The 22,921-nt window shown below is 40.9% G+C and overlaps 1 protein-coding gene across 1 annotated transcript in view; it reads right to left on the bottom strand.

Moving 5' to 3' along the window:
- Nucleotides 1-22,646, bottom strand: part of LOC144693089 (60 kDa lysophospholipase-like) — a 126,191-nt gene extending 103,545 nt beyond the window's left edge. The window contains 4 exon segments of the mRNA XM_078562473.1: nt 972-1,097; nt 2,807-2,918; nt 8,230-8,359; nt 22,342-22,646. Of these exon segments, the coding sequence (XP_078418599.1) occupies nt 972-1,097; nt 2,807-2,918; nt 8,230-8,359; nt 22,342-22,624 (651 nt within the window). The 5' untranslated portion in view covers nt 22,625-22,646.
- Nucleotides 22,647-22,921: the final 275 nt, after the last annotated feature.

The following is a 22,921-nucleotide window of genomic DNA, read 5'->3' as shown; positions in this document are numbered from 1 at the left end:
TATCTGTTTTTACATGTCTAGCCTGCTTCCTTGCATACTCTAATTTCTTTCTCCTGATTAGCCTTTTAGACATTATCTGCCATTCTTTATATTCTGACCAATCATCAGACCTGCCACTCATCTTTGCAGAGTCATATGCTTTTTCCTTAAGTATGATGCTTTCCCTAACTTCTTTAGTTAACTACAGATGGTGGGTCCTCCCTCCAGATACAGAAGGATCTGGGTGTCCTCGTGCATCAATCGCAAAAAGCTAGTATACAAATACAGCAAGTAATTAGGAAAGCTAATAGAATGTTATTGTTTATTGTGAGGGGAATTGAATACAAAAGTAGGGAGGTTATGCTTCGGTTATACAGGATATCAGTGAGGCCACATCTGGAGCAGCGTGTGCAGTATTAGTCTCCTTGTCTAAGGAAGGATGTAACTGCATTGGGAGCAGTTCAGAGGAAGTTTACTAGACTAATACCTGGAATGGGTGGGTTGTCTTAGGAGGAAAGGTCGGAGAAGCTCGGCTTGCATCTGCTGGAGTTTAGAAGAGTAAAGGTGACTTGACTGAAACATAAAAGATGGGAGGGTCTTGACAGGGTGGATATGGAAAGGATGTTTCCTCTTGTGGGAGAATTTAGAACTAGGAGGTCACTGTTTAAAAATAAGGGGTCACCCATTTAAGACAGATGAGAAGAAATTTTTTCTCTCAGAGGGTCGTGAGTCTTTGGAACTCTTCCTTAAAAGAGGGCAAAAGAGGAGTCTTTGAATATTTTTAAGACAGAGGTAGATATATTCTAAATAAGCAAGGGGTGAAAGGTTATAGTGGGTATGTAGGATTGTGGATTTGAGGTTACAATCAGATCAACCATGATCTTATTGAATGGTGGAGCAGGCTCAAGGGGCTGAGTGGCTAATTCATATGTCCTTTCCTATACAACTATAGGACAGTGGATAATGTTTCTGTTTAAAACTTTACAACTTACCTGAGAGCCAGTCAAGACGATGGGCTTTCCTTGGTTCTCACACATGAATGAAAGGGCTGAAGCTGTGTAAGCCATTGTATCTGTGCCATGAAGGATCACAAAACCATTGTACTGTTGGTAGTTTTTCTGTGGGAAAGAATAATACAGAACAGGGAAAGAAAAGGCTTAGAGAACAGTGGGTATATCAGAATAGTTTCCTGTCTATTCAAGGAATCTCACAAGCAGGCTCATTTGTTAGGAATACAACACTTTTACTCCAGTGAATGAATCCCATTTTTATCTTTCATGCTGTACATCAGACACTTCAAGCTGATAGTGCTGATGAGAGAGAGCTGACAAAATGAGCACATTTGAGGTAATACAGCACATTTGGTCCTGAAATCTTTGGTGGCCACATCTGATGTAAGTACTGGGATGTATTCATCCAGCACCTCCAGTGCTGACCCCATCAAAATTTGCAGCTGAATCTGCACAGCACACCCACCTGCTGCAGGATGCAACAAAATGCAGAAGAGTGGCTGACTTTGGGGAGGTGTGAAATCTGCCAGCACAGCCTTGGGGGAAAAAAACTCCCTTTGGAGGGGGATCATATTTAAGTTTTTTTAAAATACATTTTCAATTGGGTTCCAGATCACAATCCCAGCCTCCAGCTCCAGGTGGACCCCAGACACTCCATTTGGAGGCTAGATGCCTGTCAACTGGGAAACATGAGAGGATTTGGCATTGGAAGTCAGTGCCTTCACAAGTCCTATAGCTTCACGCTTCATTATCCCGTGTAAAGGGAAGGTGGAGCTTCCACCACTTAGAGATCCACAAATGTCCAATGTAAACCCAGGACGTGATAAATACCTGGGCCTTGGCCTTATTTCCAATTCTGTTAGTGCACTCTTGCCAGAATGCCAACAGGAGTCTAATAGAAGCTTCGTGGATATTCAGAGATATTGTTTTTATCTTTAAGTGTCATCTCAAAAGTGTTGTAAAAATGTAAAAGACCAATTCAGTAAAAGTATTATTCAGCTAACATAATGCTAAACTTAACACTACAATATCCTTTTACCTATAGGTCAATAAAATAACTTTGGCTGCAATTTAGTTATTATGCTGAGATTTTGTACATGAGATTAGCTCCTTCTGAGTGAGACCGGTGTAGTCTCTTACATTAATTTTTGTTTTGACAACTAATGACCATAAATTGTACTTTTTTGATCCTAATGATATCAAATCATTGTTTACTGTAGTATGTTTATTTGATGTTAAAAATGGAACAGAACATTCAAGAACCAAAGATAAAACTGCAGTACTTGAATTTTAAAATCATTGATGATCTTATGATCCAGCAAGACTGGTTTCCTGTTGGTTCTTTTGGATTGATTACCTTTGTACTGCAACATACCTTTGGGGCCATCAGAAGTCCCGGTTCAGAACTCATGCCTCCCCTTATCAGTCATGGGATCCACTGGAGTGGATTACTGGAATATAATTTCCAGAATGGTTTGAGAACACCATCCACCACCATCCCACAACATGTCTCCAAATGATAAAAGCAAAAAACTGCAGATGCTGGAAATGACTTCTATGAGTGACAGTGACTGGAAGATGAAGAGCCCATCCCCTACCCTTGCTCACCCATTCAGGACTTCAGACAAGAGTTCATTTGGGGCAAGAACTGGTGGACCCAGGTTCTGCCCAAAATTCTTGTCCAACAGCGAGAAATCTGCCTGAAATACAGTCCCTCACACCAGAAATTTCAGGCGTTTACCATTTTGCTTACTTGACTACTTTGCTTATCTGCAAAATCCTCTGACTCAAGATATTTGACCCAAGTCTCAGCTTACCTCTATATCAACTGCAATTTTAGCCCAGTCATCAGTGTTCATGTTACATGAGTCCAGCAAAGGTGAATACTCAATTACTGAGTATACAACCCTTTTATTTGACCTACAATAACTGTAAACAGAATGAAAAGCAAGGTTTACATTTCTAACATGGATGATGTTTAAAACCTACTTAACGGTAACAAGTCATTAACTAAACTTTGCTCATGTCTGTCACATGCAACATCTCATCCTTGACAGTACGTATGAAAACTGTCTAATTTCTGTGCCAATGAAATATGGTGTGCTCTCATTTACCAACACACCATACAATTCTTTTTAGCCAGCTGTTGTCTCTTAAGTAGCAGTCACTTTTGAATATTTTAATTATGAAATATTTGACAGTGTCAACAGTATTAATGTAACACCACTATGTTAATTCTGCTGGCGGTGCTATTGGTGAATGTGATAATCCCTCAAAACAAGCTTATCACATTGTAAATTCAAGCACTTTGTTGTTTATAATGTTGTTGACAGGATCAACAATACCCTTGATCAAGCCTTAGTGGAAAAAATCTTGATATATTATCAACCAAAACAACAAATCAACCTCTGGGTTTCTTCAATCACATCACCTCACTTTCAAGCACCTGGCGTTCAATGGATTTGCTGAGGTGGAAGATTGCATACTATTACCCTTGCAATGCAACTAGCTCTGATGACATCGAAAGACAGCTTCACCATGTGAATAATTAAGTCCTTATGTAATTAGAAAATATGGTGTGGAAAATATCTAGTAAATCCAATCTTTTTTTTTGCCACGCATCTTGCATCAGTAAAATAAACAGTGGCAATGCTGAAATAAGGGAAAAATGACAAGTTCTGCATCTGGGAATGTTGGCTGAGGAAGATTATTGGCTAAAAGATTTTCCTGTTTTTATTTCAATAGTGAAATCAATGCAATATTTCATTCAAAGGATTCAATGCCAAATGCAATCCCCTCTCAATACTGCATTGAAGTGTCAGCCTGGATTATTTAAATTCTGGTGCAGGGTTTGAATACGGCATCTTCGGATTAGGAGGCAAGGGTGCTACCAACCAAGCCAGACTGAGTATAATATCGGTTTCACATTGCCAAAAAGGAGTCAGTTCTAGGTAGAACTCCACTTCAACATTATTTTGTTTGGAACCTGGATTTGTTACCCATGCAGAATCACAGAATTGTTACGGTGTGGAAGGAGGCCATTCGGCCCATCATGTCTGCACCGGCTCTGAGCATTTTAACTTAGTGCCAATCTCCTGCGTTTTCCCCGTAACCCTGCACATTGTTTCTATTTAAATAACCATCCAATGCCCTTTTGAATGCCTCAATTGAACCTGCCTCCACCACACTTCCAGACAGTGCATTCCAAATCCTAACTACATGCTGTGTGAAGAAGCTTTTTCCCCACCTCACACTTGCTTCTTTTGCAAAACACTTTAAAACTGTGCCCTCTGGTTCTCCATCCATTTACAAGTGGAAACAGTTTCTCCCCACCTATTCTGTCCAGACCCCTCATGATTTTGAAAATTTCTATCTTAGCCTTCTCCTCTTCAAGGAACACAGTCCCAATTTCTCCAATCTTTCTTCATAACTGAAGTCTCACATCCCTGGAACCATTCTCGTAAACCTCTTCTGCAATGCATTCACATCCTTCCTTTAGTGTAGCACCCAGCTGAGGTCTAACCAGTGTCTTATATAAGTTCATCATAACCTCCCTGCTCTTGTACTCTATGCCCCTACTAATGATGCCTAGAATACTATATGTTTTAGAAACAGCTCTACCTGTCCTGCAACCTTTAATGACGTATGTACATATACACCCAGGTCTCTCAGCTCCTGCACACCGTTTAGAATAGTATCCTTTATTTTATATTGTCTCTCCATGTTCTTTGTACCAACGTGTATCACCTCACCACTTCTCCACATTGAACTTCATCTGCCACCTATCTGCCCACTCCACCAATATGTCAATGTCCTTTTGAAGTTCTACACTGTCCTCCTCAGTTTACAATTCTCCTAAGTTTTGTGTCATCTGCAAACTTTAAAATTGTCCCCCGCACACCAAGATCTAGATCTTTAAAAGAATCAAAAATCTCTTTCACACAAGTGGTTCGGGTCTGGAATGCACTGCCTGGAAGTGTGGAGGAGGCAGGTTCAGTTGAGGCACTCAAGAAGGCATTAAATGATTATTTGACTAGAAACAATGTACAGGGAAAAGGCAGTGTGCAATGGCACTAGGTCATAATGCTCATTTGGAGAGCCGGTGCAGACATGATGGGCCAAATGGCCTCCTTCTGTGCTGTTATATCAGGGTCCCAATACTGACCCCTGGGGAACTCCACTACAAATGTTCTTCCAGCTCAAAAAATACTTATTAACTGTTACTCTATTTCCTATCCCTCAGCCAGTTTTGTGTCCACATTGCTACAGTCCCTTTCATTCCATGGCCTAGAACTTTCCTCAAGTCTGTTGTATGACACTATTAAAGAGCCTTTTGGAAGTTCATATATACATCAACAGCCTTCCCCTTATCAACCATCTCTGTTACCTCTTCAAAAAAATCCAGCGTTAGTTAGACACGATTTTCCTTTAATAAATCCATGCTGACTCTTGCGAATCAATCCACATTTTTCCATGTGACTATTAATTCTATCTGAATAATTGTTTCTAGAAGTTGCCCCACCACCAAAGTTAAACTGACTGGTCTGTAACTGCAGGGCAGATCTTTACAACCTTCTTTGAACAAGGGTGTAATGTTTGCAATTCTCCAGCATCACCTGAGTTCAGGGAGCATTGAAAGATTATTGCCAGTGCCTCTGCAATTTCCACTCTCACTTCCTTCAATATTCTTGGATGCATCTCATCCGGTCCCGGTGCCTTATCAGTTTTAAGTACTGCCAGATTATCCAATACCTCCTCCTTATCAATTTTAAACCCTTCTTGTGACTGAATTTCCTCCTCTGTCACCATGGCCTGAGCAGCATTTGCCTCGTAGGTAAAGACAGATGCAAAACATTCAGCCATGTCTCTTGCCTCTATATGTAAATCCCCTTTTTGGTCCCTAATCGGTCCTACTCCTCCTTTAACAACCCTTTTACTATTGATGTGTTTATGGAATACTTTGGGATTTCTTTTTATGTTAGCTGCCAGTCTTTTTTCATAATCCCTCCTTGCTTCTCATATTTGCTTTTTCACATCCCTTCTGAACCTTCTGTATTCAGCTTGGTTCTTAGTTGTATTTGTTACCTGTCGTAAGCACACTTTCTTCTTTAACTTAATTTCTATCTCCTTTGTCATCCAGGGAGCTCTGGATTTGTTTGTCCCACCCTTCCCATTTGAGGGGACATACCTCGACTGTGCCCAACCCATCTCCTCTTTGACAGTAGCCCATTGTTCATTTACCGTTTTACCTGCCAACCTTTGGTTCCAGTCTATCCAGCCCAGCTCTGTTCTTGCCTCGTTGAAGTCCGCTCTCGGCCAGTTCATTATTCGTACTCTGGATTGACCAATGTCATTTTCCACCATTATCTAAACCTTATGATACAATAATCACTGTCCCCTAAATGTTCCCCCTTGTCACTTATCTACTTGGTCCACCTCATTCCCAAGAACCAGGTCCAGCAGTGTCTCCTTTCTTGTTGGACTGGACACATACTACCTACTGTAGGAAATTCTCCTGAGCACAATCTAGGAACACTTGTCCCTCACTGCTCCTTACGCTACCACTATCCCAGTCTATATACGGATAATTAAAGTCCCCATTATAACTACTCCATGATGTTTACACCTCTCTAATTTCCTTGCAGATTTGTTCCTTTTATATCCTTCCCACTGGTTGGTCTATATATTACACCAAGCAATGTAACTGCACCCTTTTTGAATTCTCAGACGCATCCTCTTCCTCCAGTACTACAATACTCTCCTTAACCAAAAACACTACCCCTCCTTGTTTTTTCCCTTTTCCTACCTTTTCTGAACGTCTTGTAACCAGGAATATTTAACACCCAGATCTGCCCTTCCTTAAGCCAGATCTCCGTTATTGCCACAACATCATAATCCCACAAGGCAATCTGTGCCTGTAACTCCCCAATTTTATTAGCTATACTCTGTGCATTCACACTCATGGTGTAACCCTGATTTAAACTTCATTACTTGCTCCCTTACTCCGACTCCGTGGACAGAATCTTTGGGTTGGCATGCAGGGGTGGGCCCCACTTGTCGACGCATAAATTGACGCTCAGTGACGTCAGGTGTGCGTCCCGTCACTGCGCGTCATTCCGATCTTCAGTTCGGCAGGTGCGCACCGGGGTCTGCTGCGCTCCCGTTGAACTGTCAAAGGCCTATTAAGGCCATTTAAGAACTAATTAAAAGGATTAACAGAGCTGCCCGTCCAACCTTAAGGTCCTGCTTGCTAATTTTCTACCTAGCTCCCTAAATTCCGATTGCAGGGCCACATCCACCTTCCTACCTATGTCATTAGTACCAATGTGGACCACAAGCTCTGGCTGTTCACCCTCCCCCACAAGAATGTTGTGCAGCCATTCAGTAGCATCTTTGACCCTAGCACCAGGGAGGCAACAAATCATCCTGGAGTCACATTGACAGCTGCAGAAAGGCCTGTCTGCTCCCCCTAAAGAATCCCCTATCAGTACTGCCCTTCGTCTCTTCTTCCTCCCCTCCTGTACAGCTGGGCCACCCGGGGTGCTACAGGCTTGTCTCTTGCTTCACTCCTCCAAGGATCCATCACCCTCACTGATATTCAGAATGGAAAACCAGTTAAGTGAACGGGACCTTTGGGGACTCCTGCACTACCTGCCTGTTTCTCTTGGCCTGGCGGTTGCCCATTCCCTATCTGCTGCTTGCCCCTAACTTGCGGTGTGACCGCCTCTCTGAACATGCTATGCACGTAGTTCTCTGCCTTATGGATGTAACTCTGACTCCAGCTGCTGGTCAAGCTCTGAAACATGAAGCTGAAGCTTCTGCAGCTGGTGACACTTCCAGCACACGGGCTCATCTGGGTCACGAGAAGTGTCCACAACTTCCCACATGTCACAGGATGGGCATTCCACTTGGCTGAGCTGTCGTGCCATATCTTAACTTTAAATTTTCAAATAACTTTATTTATTTTAACTTTAGTGATTTTACTTACTTTAACCTTACTCTTATACTATTAAATATAAACTGGAGATTAGTAGAAAGTAGAAATTCTTCGCCCTTACTCACAAATCAACTCCCTCTCCTATGCCTATAAATTCTTACTTCCCCTGAACTTGTTTAGAAATTTACACTCTTCAATATCACAGGGGTTGAAACACAGTCTCTAATAGCAGTCCCTAACATGAGTTTCTAAACTTTAGTATTTGCAGAGTTTGATAGTAGTCAGGGAAGAATAACTACTTACGGAAGAACCAAAGTATTTTCTGGTGAATCACAAAAGTCATAAAGCTTGGTTTCTTGGGCATAATCTTCATCATGCAGGCCTGGCATTTTTCGAAGGGCTTTCACAAGGGCATTTGCTTGTGGTGCAAGTACTAAAAACAAAGGAAACCAAACAAATATACATTTAGTCAAACTTGCTTCCTTTACAAAGCAATTATCTTTTGCAGCATCGTAAGGTTGTTGCACTTATCCATCTATGTACACAAAGGTGTTTAGTTTAGGAACTATCACATTTATGAGGTTTTTCTATGAAATATATATATTAGCACTTTATTTAACAGTCTTGGTTTATAAGGAACAAATCATGAAATTTTCAAGCAGCTTTCAACTCAAATAGTCTTAAAATCCAGACAGTAAAATTTTCTTCAAGCGCTCATATCATGTGCACCTTTTTTCCATTTCGCACACATTAGGCAGAATTAATGCCTTCCCCCCACCCCTCCCCCCCACCCCCGAGATGAGTTGAGGCGCAGTGGGCATTTAATCAGGTGAGAGGGTGCCAAGTGGAGACCACGTTCCTTCGCACATCTGCCCTCATTATACCCGGGGTGGTAAGGCGGGTGGCTGCCATTCCACCACCAAGACAATTGAGGTCCCTAAGTGGGCGATTAATCTGCACTTAATGGCCTCCTACTGCCATTGTTATTCAGCCAGTCACCAGGCACTCAGTGCTCAATCGCGGGACTTGGCATTGGGAAGCCATGACCTGCTGAGAAGTCCAACCCTGCCCTTTAATCTGACCCCCCCTGCCCTCTAATAGACCGTGACCCCCCCCCCCCCCCCCCCGCGACCCCACTCCACCCTCACTCAGCTGTGGCCTGAGCCTTTGGCAGATACCACCACTCCCTCTGTGGCGTTGATGGCAACATATGAACGTACATATGAACATACAAATTAGGAACAGGTGTATGCCATATGGCCCCCGAAACCTGCCACTCCATTTGATAAGATCACAGCTGATCTGACTGTGGCCTCAACTCTACTTTTCTGTCTAGACCCCATACCCTTTGACTCCCTTGTCAATCAAGAATCTGACTCAGCCTAAAAAATATTCACTGCCCCTGCCTCCACAGCTCTCTGGGGAAGAGAATTCCACAGACCAATAACCGAGGGAAAAAAAATTCTTCTCATCTCCGTCTTAAATAGGAGGCCCCTTATTTTTTAAACTGTGTCCCCTAGTTATAGTCTCTCTCACAAGGGGGAACATCCTCTCAGCATCCACCCTGTCAAGTCCCCTCAGGATCTTATATGTTTCACTAAGATCACCTCTCATTCTTCTAAACTCCAATGGATACAAGACCAACCTGTTCAACCTTTCCTCATAAGATAGCCCCATCATCCCAGCAATCAGTCGAGTGAACCTTCTCTTAACTGCTTCTAATGCAAATATGGCTTGAATTTTTCAAATGGTAGGGCCTTGCTTTCCGCCATCCAAAGAGTCGGCAGGGAACACAACCCCACCGACTCAGTGCCCAGTAGACATTTCATGCTTGTGTGCTAGTTAGTGACTGCAGGTGGGAATTCCGCTCCTCGCTTGGGTGGAAGTCCCGCCTTAGAGAGCAGCAAAACTGTACACAATACTCTAGATATGATCTCACCAACTGTACACCTACTTTTATATTCTATTCTCCTTGCAATTAATGATAACATTCCATTTACCTTCTCAATCATTTGCTGTACCTGCGTACCAACTTGTTGTGATACATGCATCAGGACGCCCAGGCTCCTCTGTCCCATCAAATTCTGCAATCTCTCCCCATTTAAGTGATATCCTGCCTTTATATTCTTCCTGCCAATGTGACAAGTTCACATTTTCCCACATTATACGCCATCTGCCAAATTTTTGCCCACTCACTTAACCTATATCTCTTTGCAGACTCTATGTCCTTTTGACAACTTACTTTTCTACCTTTGTACCATCAGCAAATTTAGTAACCATATATTAGATCCCTTCATCCAAGTCTTTGATATAGATTGTTAATAGTTAAGGCCCCAGCACTGATCCTTGTGACACTCCACTAGTTACAGATGGGCAACCTGAAAATGACATCTTTATCCCTACACTCTGCTTCCTTCTCAGCAAAAATGAGCTAATTTGGTGGTGGGGTTGGGGGGTGGTCCTTGATCCCAGGGAAGGCAAGCTGCTGGCCACTTAACAGCGGGCCTTCCCCAAAGGAGGTGACGCAGGGCTCTCATTAGCTCTCCAGCTGGTCGGCGAGATCCCCGTCACCTGGATTACATTCCATCCATTGATGTTATAGTATTCTGTTTCACCAGCTTGTCAGTAAATCTTTGGTGCTTCAAGCCATTGTGGAAAAGCACATCAAAATCAAGAGTGAAATCATATAAGTACACATGCAACATTTAAATTTGAAAGAAACTGACATTATTTATTCCTAGCCATTTGGACAAGTAGTTGAAGCCAAGCCCCAAAGGTGCAAGTACAGCATCTCATCCAACTCTTAACTTAAAAAGATCTTGCACATGACACCTTTATGTACTGAACAAAACACTGTGTGCTAGTTAGTGTAAAAGTCATGGATGTCACAATAAAACCAGTTACATGCAAATAGATTAATAACAAGGTGACAACACCTGTACTCACAAATAGGCAGGCAAGTTTCCATGGAAGTAATTCTAATCGAAATAGCTGGGTGAGAAACCCATAGGATCAGATCGAACATCAGTTTTACATACTGCCTAATATTATCCTCTTTTGACTTCAATGGAGAGTAAAATCAGGGGGTGTAAAATTAGCATTGTGCCCAATTCCATCAATTCCCTAATGAACAGGTTAGGTTAGAATTTCCCCCAAGATCTCTGTTCCATCTTTTCAAAACTAACTAGATTACACAGCATATGGCGGTTACATACTCCATCTCCAACCCCAAAACTAGACAACATGCAATTTTGAATTCATTTTTGTTAAAAATGATCATAACGTGCTTCTGATATCGGAACTAAGGGACATTTAATTACTGGAAAGTTGGTTCATAGAAAATCTCAGAATATTTTATATGCTGGTATTGCAACTAGCAGAAATGGAGTCTGCTGATGATAGATTCTCTTTATCATCTATTATGCCTTCTACATTTCCAATCCAAAGCAATAACTTCATTATTTGATGAAAACTTTAATTAAACGGTTGAAGTTTATAAAATAGAAACTCATTATGAGTATCTGCAAGGTACTTTTGCCCCATTACTAGATTGTATGAATAAAAAAAGATTTAATGCAACAATTAAACATAATTCATATTTTGTCTGATCATAACTCAGTTTATAACAACACAGTATACTTTTTATGGTTACTTAGTAGATATTGCTGATGTAAAGGTGAGTAATAAAACCTTTCTTTCATGAGATAACATTTCTGGGTAGACGCGGAAGTTGTCTTTAATTTCCCAGTGAGGAGTGAAATTTTAAAAATAAGGTGTGTCGCCAGTGAGTCATAGGACTGTAGGTAGCTTCACATTATTGTAGAAACCTTAATCCCCTACTTGCAGGTGCCATGCAATCAATAGCACAACCATGAGATACGATGGAATCTGTGCTGCCAGGTAGAAAAGGGATTTTTTTTGCAGGAGATTGGGTGGATAGTGCAAATTCTTGTTCAAGCATATGTTGTTATATTTGCCCATATTAAAATAAAGCTGCTTATTCATAAAAAATACCTGCATGAATGTCCAGAACTTTTTGAATATTCATCTATTTACATTTGTCAAACCTCCACATCGCTTGATATATTTCAAGCGGTCTTCTCTTCAAAGTTATATTTTTGAACAGAAAACATCAGGGGAGCAAGAACAGAACAATTCTTACTTCTTCCTAACCCAGCTTTTTACATTAATCAATTTCTGAGCCTTGACTGTGATACCACTCTTACTTCCACATCAAGTCAGGTCTCAACTCCCACTCCAGAGCTTGAGCACGTAATTTATGCTGACACTTCAGTACATACTGAGGGAGTGCTGCACTGACAGCTTCAAATACAATGATAGATTGAAGCCCCATCTATCCATCTACTCAGGTAGATCTAAAAGATCCCACGGCATTATTCCAAAAACAACGGAACTCTGCCAATAACCTGGCTAACATTTAACCCTCGAGCAATGGCATTGACAATGGACTAGTTATTTTTTTCTCTTTCGTTTATGCAGCCTTGCTGTGTGCAAATTAATTGTTGTCTTTCCCTACAAAATGACAATGATTACGTTTAAAAGGAATTCATTAACTGTAAAGTGCTGTGGGAAGCCCAGAGGAAAACAGATGCAATATAAACACAAGGTCATTCTTTCTTTTTTACTGCCAAGCTATTTTCAACTCAAATAATTATACCATGAGCTCCAACCTTCCAGAAAAATTGCACACGACATGTTATTGAGTCCTTTAAACATACAGGCAAATTATATCTACTGAGTAGACTTTATCTACTATGGTGACCAATTCTACAAAAAAAGTAAACGTATTAATGGGGTACGGTCTATTGATTCTTAATCCTTCCTTAGGCTAGCAAATTTCACATTCTTCAATATTTAAAAGTATCCTTAGATAAAAGTATATATTATCTAGAATTTCTAGATTCATGTCTCACCAATTTTAGATGGCCAGGATAGCATTTGATATTCTCCATGTTCTCAACTCCATTGTTTTTTTTTGGAGTTCTTACGTATAACTACCAGAACTTCAGCAATTTCCTTGAAAATTTTACAATGTAACTCATTTGGCACAGCTATCTTCAGGGGCATTTAGAGGGCCAAATTCCTCCTGCTGATAAATTTACAAAATAGCTAATTCAAGTATAAAATGAGAAGTCATTAACCAAAATCCTTCATCACCTTAATTTTATATCTCCCTTCGACCAAAATTATCATCTGACTAAATATCTCAAGCAGCTCTGTGTCATTGTTTTACAAAGCTCCTGTGAAGTGCCTTCAGATGTTTTATTACATTAAAGCTGCCATATAATTAAAGTTGTTGAATGAAAAGGGTCAAGAACCAGAGGACAGATTCAATTTGATCAGTAAAAGAAGAGTGACATGAGGAAAATCTTTTTTATGCAGTGAATGGTTAGGATATGGAATACACTATCACAGTGCGATGGAGGCAGACTCAATCATGGCTTTCAGAAAAGGGAATGGATAAAAACCTGAAGATGCTTTATCTATTTAACTATGTCTTAACTGTTGTATATTGAGATCTAAATTCTTAAGCCAAGCTGACTGTTTTATTCAAGAATTACGAACATGTCTTAAGAGTTTTCTGATTTTCTACAATGCCTCTTCCCTTATCCCCTTGACAGCATAATTGGTTCTTGCTGTAGCTTTAAAAGCATCCTTTAAATTTAACAGGTGTTGCTTCCTGCAATCTAATATTGAACATGAACGTGACGCAGCCTTGGTCAAACCTCTGAATTAGCATTCAAAAGCAATTTTTAGATCGGAGTCACTAATATCCCATACCAAAACCCATTCTGCCTTGGCTCACTGGTAGAGCTCTTAACTCAGTTTGTTGGTTCTGGATTTCAGTCCCATTCCAAAGACTTGAGCACAGAAACTTGGCTGACTCTTCAATGCAGTATTGAGGGAGTGCTGCATTGTCGGAGCTCTCTGCTTTCATGAGATGTGAAACTGAGGCTCCACACACTCTCTAAGGGGAACATAGCAGACTCCACAACACTATTTGAAGAACAGCAGGGAAATTCACCTCAGCATCGTGGCCAATATTTATCTTTCAATACACACAGGACAGAATAAGTTAAGAGAAATCCAGTGACTCACCATGACTAATGCGACTTGTTTACTCCTCGCCCTGTTCTTTCCTGGTATTTGTGGGGTTTTTTTAAGTGTGGAGCCCAACATTTGGTTTTAAAATGGAGCTCTACTGTTTGTAAGTACAACTCTGATGTCCATTTTTAGCTCACTCTTAGTGTTTGCAAATTTGGTCCAAATATTTGTATTTTTTTTTAGTGCTACTCCGCTGCTTGTGTTTTTAAGTCCATTTATGTGAGTTCCTTTCAACTTGCTCACCAATTGTTCCTATTACTTCCATCTTGACCCCCTCTGGTGTTTGTTTTTAAACAACTACTCCTGGTGTTTGTTTCATTTTAATAAATAGCTTTGTTACTCTTTTAGGTCTTGATCCGTATTTTATTCTTTTCTAACCAAGGCCATATGCTTTTAAATTTCCCAAGACTCTCCTGTCTAGTGTTACAAATCTTTTGGCTTTCTTCCCTGTTTCTTTCGCCATTCTCTCCATCACAATTTCACTAATTCCCTCTCTTCTGCTCAATCCATTTATCTTTTCTGTGCTCACCATCTCTACATTCTAAGTTTCCTTCTCAAACTTTTCAATATTTTCTTTTTTTTTAACCATTTATCACCCATGGATAGAATCATAGACTGGTTAAAGCACAGAAAGAGGCCAGCTCTTTGCAAGAGCAACTTAGCATATCCCACCCTCCCCAACCCTTCTCCATAGCCCTATAAATGTTCTTTCTTCAGGCGCTTATCCAATTCTCTTTTGAAAGTCATGCTTGAATCTGCCTCCAGCACATTCTCAGGCAGTACATTCCAGATCCTGACCACTCATTGCATTGAAAAAATTTTCCTCACGTTGTTGTTGGTTCTTATGCCAATCACGTTAAATCCGTCTCCTCTTGTTCATGACCTTTCTGTGAATACAACAACAACTTATATTTATATAGCACCTTTAACACACCAAAACATCAAGGTGCTTCACAGGAGCATTTTAAAACAAAATGATATTAAGTCACATAAGGAGGTATTAAATCAAATCACCAAAAGCTTGGTCAAAGAGGTAGGTTTTAAAGAGCATCTTAAAAGGAGGAAAATAAGGTAGGGAGGCAGAGAGGTGTAAGGACAGAATTTCAGAGTTTAAGGCCAAGGCAACTGAATGCGCAGCCACCAAGGTTGGGGTGATTCTTGCTCAACAGGCCAGATTTAGAGGAGCATAGATTTCACGGGATGGGTAGAGGGGCTGGAGGAGTTTACAGATATAGGGAGAGGTGTGGTCATGGAGGAATTTGAAAACAAGAATGAAAATTTTAAGATCAATTACTTGACAGGAAGCCAATGTAGTTCAGCAGAGGTGAAAGGTGAACAGGACTTGGTATAAATTAAGATATAGACAGCAGAGTTTTGGATGACAAGTTTACAGAGGGTAGAATGTAGGGGGCACCAGAAGTGTGTTGGAATAGTCAAGTGTAGAGGTAATGAAGGCATGAATGAGTGTTTCAGCAGCAGAGGAGCTGAGATGGGGTGAAGTCGGGTGATGTTATAGAGGTGTAAATAGGCAGTCTTAGTGATGGCACTACTATGAGGCTAGAAGCTCACCACGGGATCAAATGTAACACCAAGGTTGCGAATGGATTGGATTAATCTCAGATTGTTGCATGGAGAGGGATGGAGTAGCTAGTTAGGGAACAGTGTTTGGAGTGGAGACTGAAAACAGTCTTCCAAATATTTAACTGGAGGAAATTTCTGCCCAATCACTGGATACTGCACAAGCAGTCTGACAATTTTTCTCTATTTACTCTGTTAATATCAGGTGTTGGTAACCTTAATAACAAGAAGAGCCTTTTTTAAAAAAAAAATTAGGTCTTAAGAGTTACTAATGCTGTTACTCAAAAGCCAATAATAATGAAAAACAAAATTGGGACACGTTTATGGGTTTCTATGCAACACCTTTTCTTAAATTATTGATTTTCATCTTCCATTTTTCTCTTCTTTGTAGCCACTTCAACCCTTCCATTTATGCCAATTTTTAAACACATTAAATTCAAACCTTAATCAATTTTTAAAAAATGCCTGTTGACATAAATATTCTGCATAGTCATACTGATAAACATCAAATTATTTTTGTAGTAAAACAGCATCAAAACAAGGCCCACAGTTAGTCCCTTTATTGATGCATACATCTATGCCTGTGAACACGTGTGATAGGCTAGGAAGCAATGCATTATTCATTAACACTATGGCATTTTACATCATTTTGCTTGGCAAAATGGTGCAACTGTAATTTATTATGACTTTTGATCCAAGCAAATTCGGTAGAATTTCAAATTTTTGCGATCAAACATTTCACAAGTTCTAGCTGTTACCTGCTAAAATATCCATCACTAGGGAAATTTTTTAGGCATCTGACATTCTTTTTAAATTAGAAACACCCATTGAAATAAAAATTGAGATAGCAAAAAAATAGATTCAATCAATTTAGGTCAGAAGCCACATAGGTCCTTAAGGGGTCGCATGTGACTCCGGAGCTGCAGGTTGCTGACCCCTGATCTATAACCCTTGTGATTTTGACAAAAACATTTCCACTACTGACATCAAGCTCTTAAATGGTTTTGCTGTTTCTTCTTCACTATACAAACAAAACTCCTTCCCAGCCATCTGTCACATATCCAATTTAACACTTGCATTCCAGCCTGCAGAGAAACCAACTACGCATATTATATTCATTACACATCATTTTCAGTATTTTATACACATTGTACAAAGTTTCTACAAAATTTTATAAACATGCATACAATATATTAGATATGAATACGTTATAATGCATCTTGTATATTTCAGATGAATTTTAAAGTCCATTTTCTGTAGCCTTTATATAAAACCTTTAAATATACAATTTTATTGTAACTTCCAATTACTTTCACTTATTTATTACAATTTCTGTATAGCACACGACTATAACCATTCTCTATTATACTATTCAATGTATCGGTCCTTATCAATATAAAATGGAGGATGATATTTAATTAAAAGGGTACTGGAATCAGGCAGTAGCTCATGTGAAAGGAAAATGAGGAACACATAGGCCAGGATTTCACTGCCCCTCCCGCCCGGTAGGATATTACAGTCCTGCCACACCGAATGGGGGTTTAAATGGCTTGCCGCATCCGCCGGTGGGGAGACACGCTGCGGCTGGGCCATAAAATCCTGGCCATATAATTCATGAATGGTTTCCAAATAAAGTTAAAAGAGACATAGGAGTCTGAATAGACTTGACATACATAATGCAGGGCAGTGGCCTACAAAGCCAATAGAATACTGAACTATATAACCAGAGTAGTGCCAGAACTTCTTGTAACCAAATGGTTTCATGCTCTGGTGAGAGGTCCAGTACTGGTCACCAAACACAAGGGAAACATTCAAGAGTTGGGAAAAGATGCAAGAGCAGCCCAGACTTGATTACTCTGACGATCTGAGTGTTCTCTATTCTCCATATTGTGTGGAACTGTTTTAAAAATAAAGCCACATCACAATTTTAAAGAAAAATGTTGAAAAAATTTTTACCTTTTAAGTGTTTTTGTGTAACATGTTACAGTGCTTCTCTGTAGGGAATTATGCATCAGTTCTTCAATAGGTCTTGTACCTACACATTATCACCAATTTGCCAGAAGCGAAGGTCTCTCTCATGCTTGAAAAGCAGCATGCACTGATAGAGAATGCGAGAAGGGCTTAATGTAGGTTGGATTTTCCTCTTCACTGTTCCTAGAGAATGTGCGCTCTCCTGAATTATCTGAAATATTCAGAATCCTCTGGCTTCTGCACTTGCATTCCTCCCCAATTTGTATGCACATGGGGACAGGCCTAGTCCTGGAATATAACTGGGCCATAAGAATGGTTTAGAAAAACAATCACAAGCAGCTGCTTTCTTACAGTTTCAGTGCACCAAACTGTGCTATTTGCTTCAATGCATCCTTTAGATGGGACACACTGCAGTCAATCACAGAATTAAACAGTGCAGAAGAGGCCCTTCGGCCCATTGAGTCTGCACCGACACGTGAGAAACACCTGACCTACCTACCTAATCCCATTTACCAGCACTTGGCCCATAGCCTTCAATGTTATGACGTGCCAAGTGCTCATCCAGGTACTTTTTAAAGGATGTGAGGCAACCCGCCTCCACTACCTCCCAGGCAGTGCATTCCAGACCGTCACCACCCTCTGGGTAAAAAAGTTTTCCCACACATCCTCCCTAAACCTCCTGCCCCTCACCTTGAACTTGTGTCCCCTCGTGACTGACTCTTCAACTAAGGGGAACAGCTGCTCCCTATTCACCCTGTCCACGCCCCTCAATCTTGTACACCTCGATCAGGTCGCCCCTCAGGCTTCTCTGCTCCAACGAAAACAACCCAAGTCTATCCAACTTCTTCATAAATGTTTCATCCCAGGCAGCATCCTGGTGAATCTCCTCTGCACCCCCTCCAGTGCAATCACATACATTTAATTCTATGAGCTTCAACTTTACTGGCAGGAGTATTATGTGGCACTTTATCAAATGCTTTTTGGAAACCCATATATACCACATCAACCACATTACTCTCATCAACCCTTTTTGTTAGTTCATCAAAATACTCAATCAAATTAGTTTGCCCTTAATTAATCCACACTTGTCCTGGTGACTATTCATTTTGTCCTTGATTAACGTTTCTATAAGTTTTCCCGATACGGAGGTTAAACTATCTGCCCAGAAACGCTTAGTTTATCCTTACACCCTTTTTTGAACAAGTGTGTAACATTTGCAATTCTCCAGTCCTCTGGAACCACCGCTGTACCTAAGGAGGATTGGATGATTATGACCAATGCCTCCACAATTCCCACATTTAATTCCCTCAGTATTCTCAGATGCATCCCACTCAGTCCTGATTACTTCTCAACTTTAATTAAAGGCAGCCTTTCTAATACCACCTCTTTATTAATCTTTCGTCTCTCCAGTATCTCAATCTCCTCCTCTTTCACTATGACTTTGGCTGCATCTTCTTCCTTGGTAAAGACAGATGGAGAGGACTCATCTAGTATCTCAGCTATGCCCTCTGCTTCGATGAATTTGTTTGGTCCCTAATTGGCCCTAAACCTCCTCTCACTGCCTTTTTACATGTCTATAGAAAACTTTTCGATTCTCTTTATGTAAGCTGCCAATTACTTCTCATACTCTCTCTTTGCCTCAAATTTCCTTTCTCACTTCCCCTGCAAGCTGTCTATATTCAGCCTGCTTCTCACTTGTATTATCAATCTGATACCTGTCATACACATCTCTTTTCAGCTTCATCTTACTCTCTATCTCTTTCATCATCCAAGGAGGTCTGGCAATTAAGGATGGGAAATAAATGCTGGCCTAGCCAGCAACACCCATATCCCATGAACGAATAAAAAAATAATTTTGGCCCAGCAACAATGAAGGAAAGGTGATATAGTTTCAAGTCAAAATGGTCCATGGCTTGGAGGGGAACTTGCAGGGGTCGTGTTCCCATGCATCTGCTGCCCTTGTCCTTCTAGATGGCAGATATTGCAGACGTGGAAGGAGTGGGTGTTTAAGCCAATGAATGAGAAGACAATCATGTGGACTGCTTTGTCTTGGGTGGCGTTGAGATTCAAGTGTTTCTGGAACTGCACCCCTCAAAATGAGTGCAGAGTATTCCATAACACTCATGACTTGCGCCTTGTAGGAGGTAGAGGGGTTCTGGGAAGTTAAGGGGTGAGTCACTCACCACAGAACACCAAGTCATGGCATTCAAGTGGCTGATCTGGTACAGTTTCAGGTCAATATTAACTCCCAGCATGTTGATGGTGAAGGATATGCTCGCTCTCTTGTTGGAGATAATCAATGTCTGATACTTGTATGACATGTAAGTTACCATTAATCAGCCAAAGTTGGATGAAGTCTAAACCTTGCTGCATGAGAGCATGGACTGCTTCATTATCTAAGGAATTGTGAATGAAATTGAACACTGCAATCATCAGTAAACATCCCCACTTCTAACCTTATGTCGGAGGGAATTTCATTAATGAAGCAGCTAAAGATGTTTAGACCTAGTATACTGCTCTGAGAAACTCCTGTGGCTATGATCTGGGCTTTGACATTGGTCTGAAATGACCACAATCAACTTTTCGATGTGCTAGATATGACTCCAGGCACTGAAGAGTTTTCTGATGCCCACTGACTTCAATTTTACTTGGGCTCCTTAATGCCTCAGTTAAATGCTGCCTTGGTGGCAAGGAAAATCACTATCATCTCTGGAATTCAGCTCTTTTATCCATGTTTGAACCATGGTTGTAATGAGGTAAGGAGCCAGGTGGTCTGGCAGAACCCAATCTGAGCATCAGTAAGCAGCTTTTAGTATGTGCCATTCGATAACACTATTGATGACTTCTATGACTTTGTGAATGATTTGGAGTATGTTGATGCAGTAGTAATTGGCTGGGTTGGATTTGTCCTGTGTGTGAATAGGATTTGATTTCCACATTATCAGGTAGATGCTGATATTCTGGCTGTACTGGAACAGTTTTGCTAAGGGCAAAGCAATGGTCATCATTTTACAGCTGGGATGTTGGGGTCCATTGTCTGTCCTGTGTTCAGTGTGCTTAGTCATTTCTTTGTGTCACTCGGACTGATTCGAGTTAGCTGAAAACAGGCATCTATGATAGCAGGAGCCTCCAGAGCAAACAAAGAAGGATCAACCAATTAGCACTTCTGACTTGAAGGTCGTCGTGCAATATTTCAGCAGTTTTTTGAACTTGCATATTGGGGCCTTCTCCATTAATTGCTTAATTGTCTGCCACCATTCACAATTGGATGTAATAGAACTACAGACTTTGACCTGGGCTGTCAGTTGAGAGATTTTTCAGCTCTGTCTATATCAGGCTGCTTTTGCTGTTTAGCATATGCATGTTTTCCTGTGTTACAGCTTCACTTTCCAGATGTGATTGATGCTGTCCCAGTCACGGTCTTCCAAACTCCTCACTGAACTAATCTTGGGTCATCTGGCTTGATGGTGATGAAGGAGTGACAGATATGATAAGCCATAAGATTCGAGTGGTTTGATACGACTTAATAGCTTGCTAGGACACTTCAGAGAGCTGTCACACATAGGCCAGATCAGATAAGGACAGCAGCTTTCATTCTCAAAAGGACATTAGACGATCCAACAGCTTCATAGCCACTTTTAACGATAACCTTTTACTTCCATTAAATTCAAATTCTCAAACTACTGCAATAAAAAAACAAAATGCTGGGAATAATCAGCAGGTCTGGCATCATCATTGGAGAGAAACAGAATTAACACTTCAGGTCTGCGACCTTTCATCAGAGCTGGGAAAAGTTAGAAATATAATAAGTTTTGGGCAAGTGAAAAATTCATTATATTTCTAACTTTTCCCAGTTTTGAAGGGTCACAGACCTGAAATGTTAACTGTTTCTCTTTCCATATATAATGCCAGGCCTAAGTATTTTCTTCATTTTATTTTTATTTCAGATAACCAATATCTGCAGTACTTTTTGTCTCAAACTGCCATGTTGGGTTTTGAATTTATTCGACAGATTATTAGTCCAGCATTATAACTGCTAGCTATGCTGCTGTAATTTTCAAAATGTACATAATGCTATGAAAGGTGACAGCACAATTGAGAAAATAAACGCCTTACCCGAATTCCTAGCAATGTGGGAACTTTAATTTTCTATATCTGCTATTCAACAGGTATAGTTTAATTCAAAACAATGACACGTCTCAATGTTGGAAAATTCATTAATACGTCAATCTTGGCCCTTATGATTTGAGTGAATTTAATTGGCCCATTTTACATAGCTGCCTTACAGCAAGGTAAACAGCAAAATAAACAGTAAGTACAGCTGTATGTACAGTGAGACCATATGATACAGGAACACTTGGCTGAAGAGCACATAATTCAATAACAGGTCTCTTACCACGTCCAACTGTCTGCAATGACACTCGGATGGCCTCATTAAACATTTCCTAAAAATGCCATGAAACCAGATCTACATTTTGGATTTCATATCTAATAGAGGATTCAAGACGTTTTATGGATACAGCACGTCTCAAGGCTGAGCTCATATAATTATGTTCCTGATGCCTCCGGTCCTTTATGACAATTAGCCCTCTGGCACGTTAGGATGGGAATAAACCCTAAAGTATGACTCGGCCACATTTTAATTGGAATAATCCCCTGAAGGACGTTTCCAGCACGTTCGTCAATCGTTAGCCGGTTGCGGGCTTGTGTACTATTCCTGCCTACAGGCTCCTCACTCACCGTTATCCCTATACACCATACCGATAGTTCCTCCAGTATTTATCACCAGCACTTGGACCTCATTTGGGCTGTCCGTCGACTCCACACTATAGCTGCTTGACCGCCGACGGCGTCGGCGCCTCTGCACCTGAATACTGGCGGCTGGTCGGGGCACATGAGATCCATTGCGGGCAGCAGAGCTCTCCGAGTCCAGCAGGTCCAGCCTGGTGTTGGACAGCGCGCTGGAGAGCGACGAAATGCTGCAACTGGAGCCGGAACTCGGCACAGTAAACTTCTCCGCCATCAGAGCAAGGGCAGACTGAGGAACCGGGAGAAGCAAAAGGAGGCGGTGTAGGCAGAGCCAATCAGACACACAATCTGACGTCAATATACATTCGATAACACCCCTTCTCGAGTATACACCGTGCCTTCAATTATACACACTGCACCCATTGCACCTTGCCTTCAATTCTCTATTATACACATCATCTCCAATTATACACCATGCATTCAATTCTCCAATCTACAACCTCTCTCGACTGCACACATTGTGCATTCAAATCTCTATTGCATAGACCCTCCCCCCACCCCCATGATAGTC

The sequence above is a fragment of the Cetorhinus maximus genome, chromosome 18 (genome assembly GCF_964194155.1).
Source record: "Cetorhinus maximus chromosome 18, sCetMax3.hap1.1, whole genome shotgun sequence".
NCBI classification, from domain to species: domain Eukaryota; kingdom Metazoa; phylum Chordata; class Chondrichthyes; order Lamniformes; family Cetorhinidae; genus Cetorhinus; species Cetorhinus maximus.
This window is presented reverse-complemented; position numbering and strand designations above follow the sequence as displayed.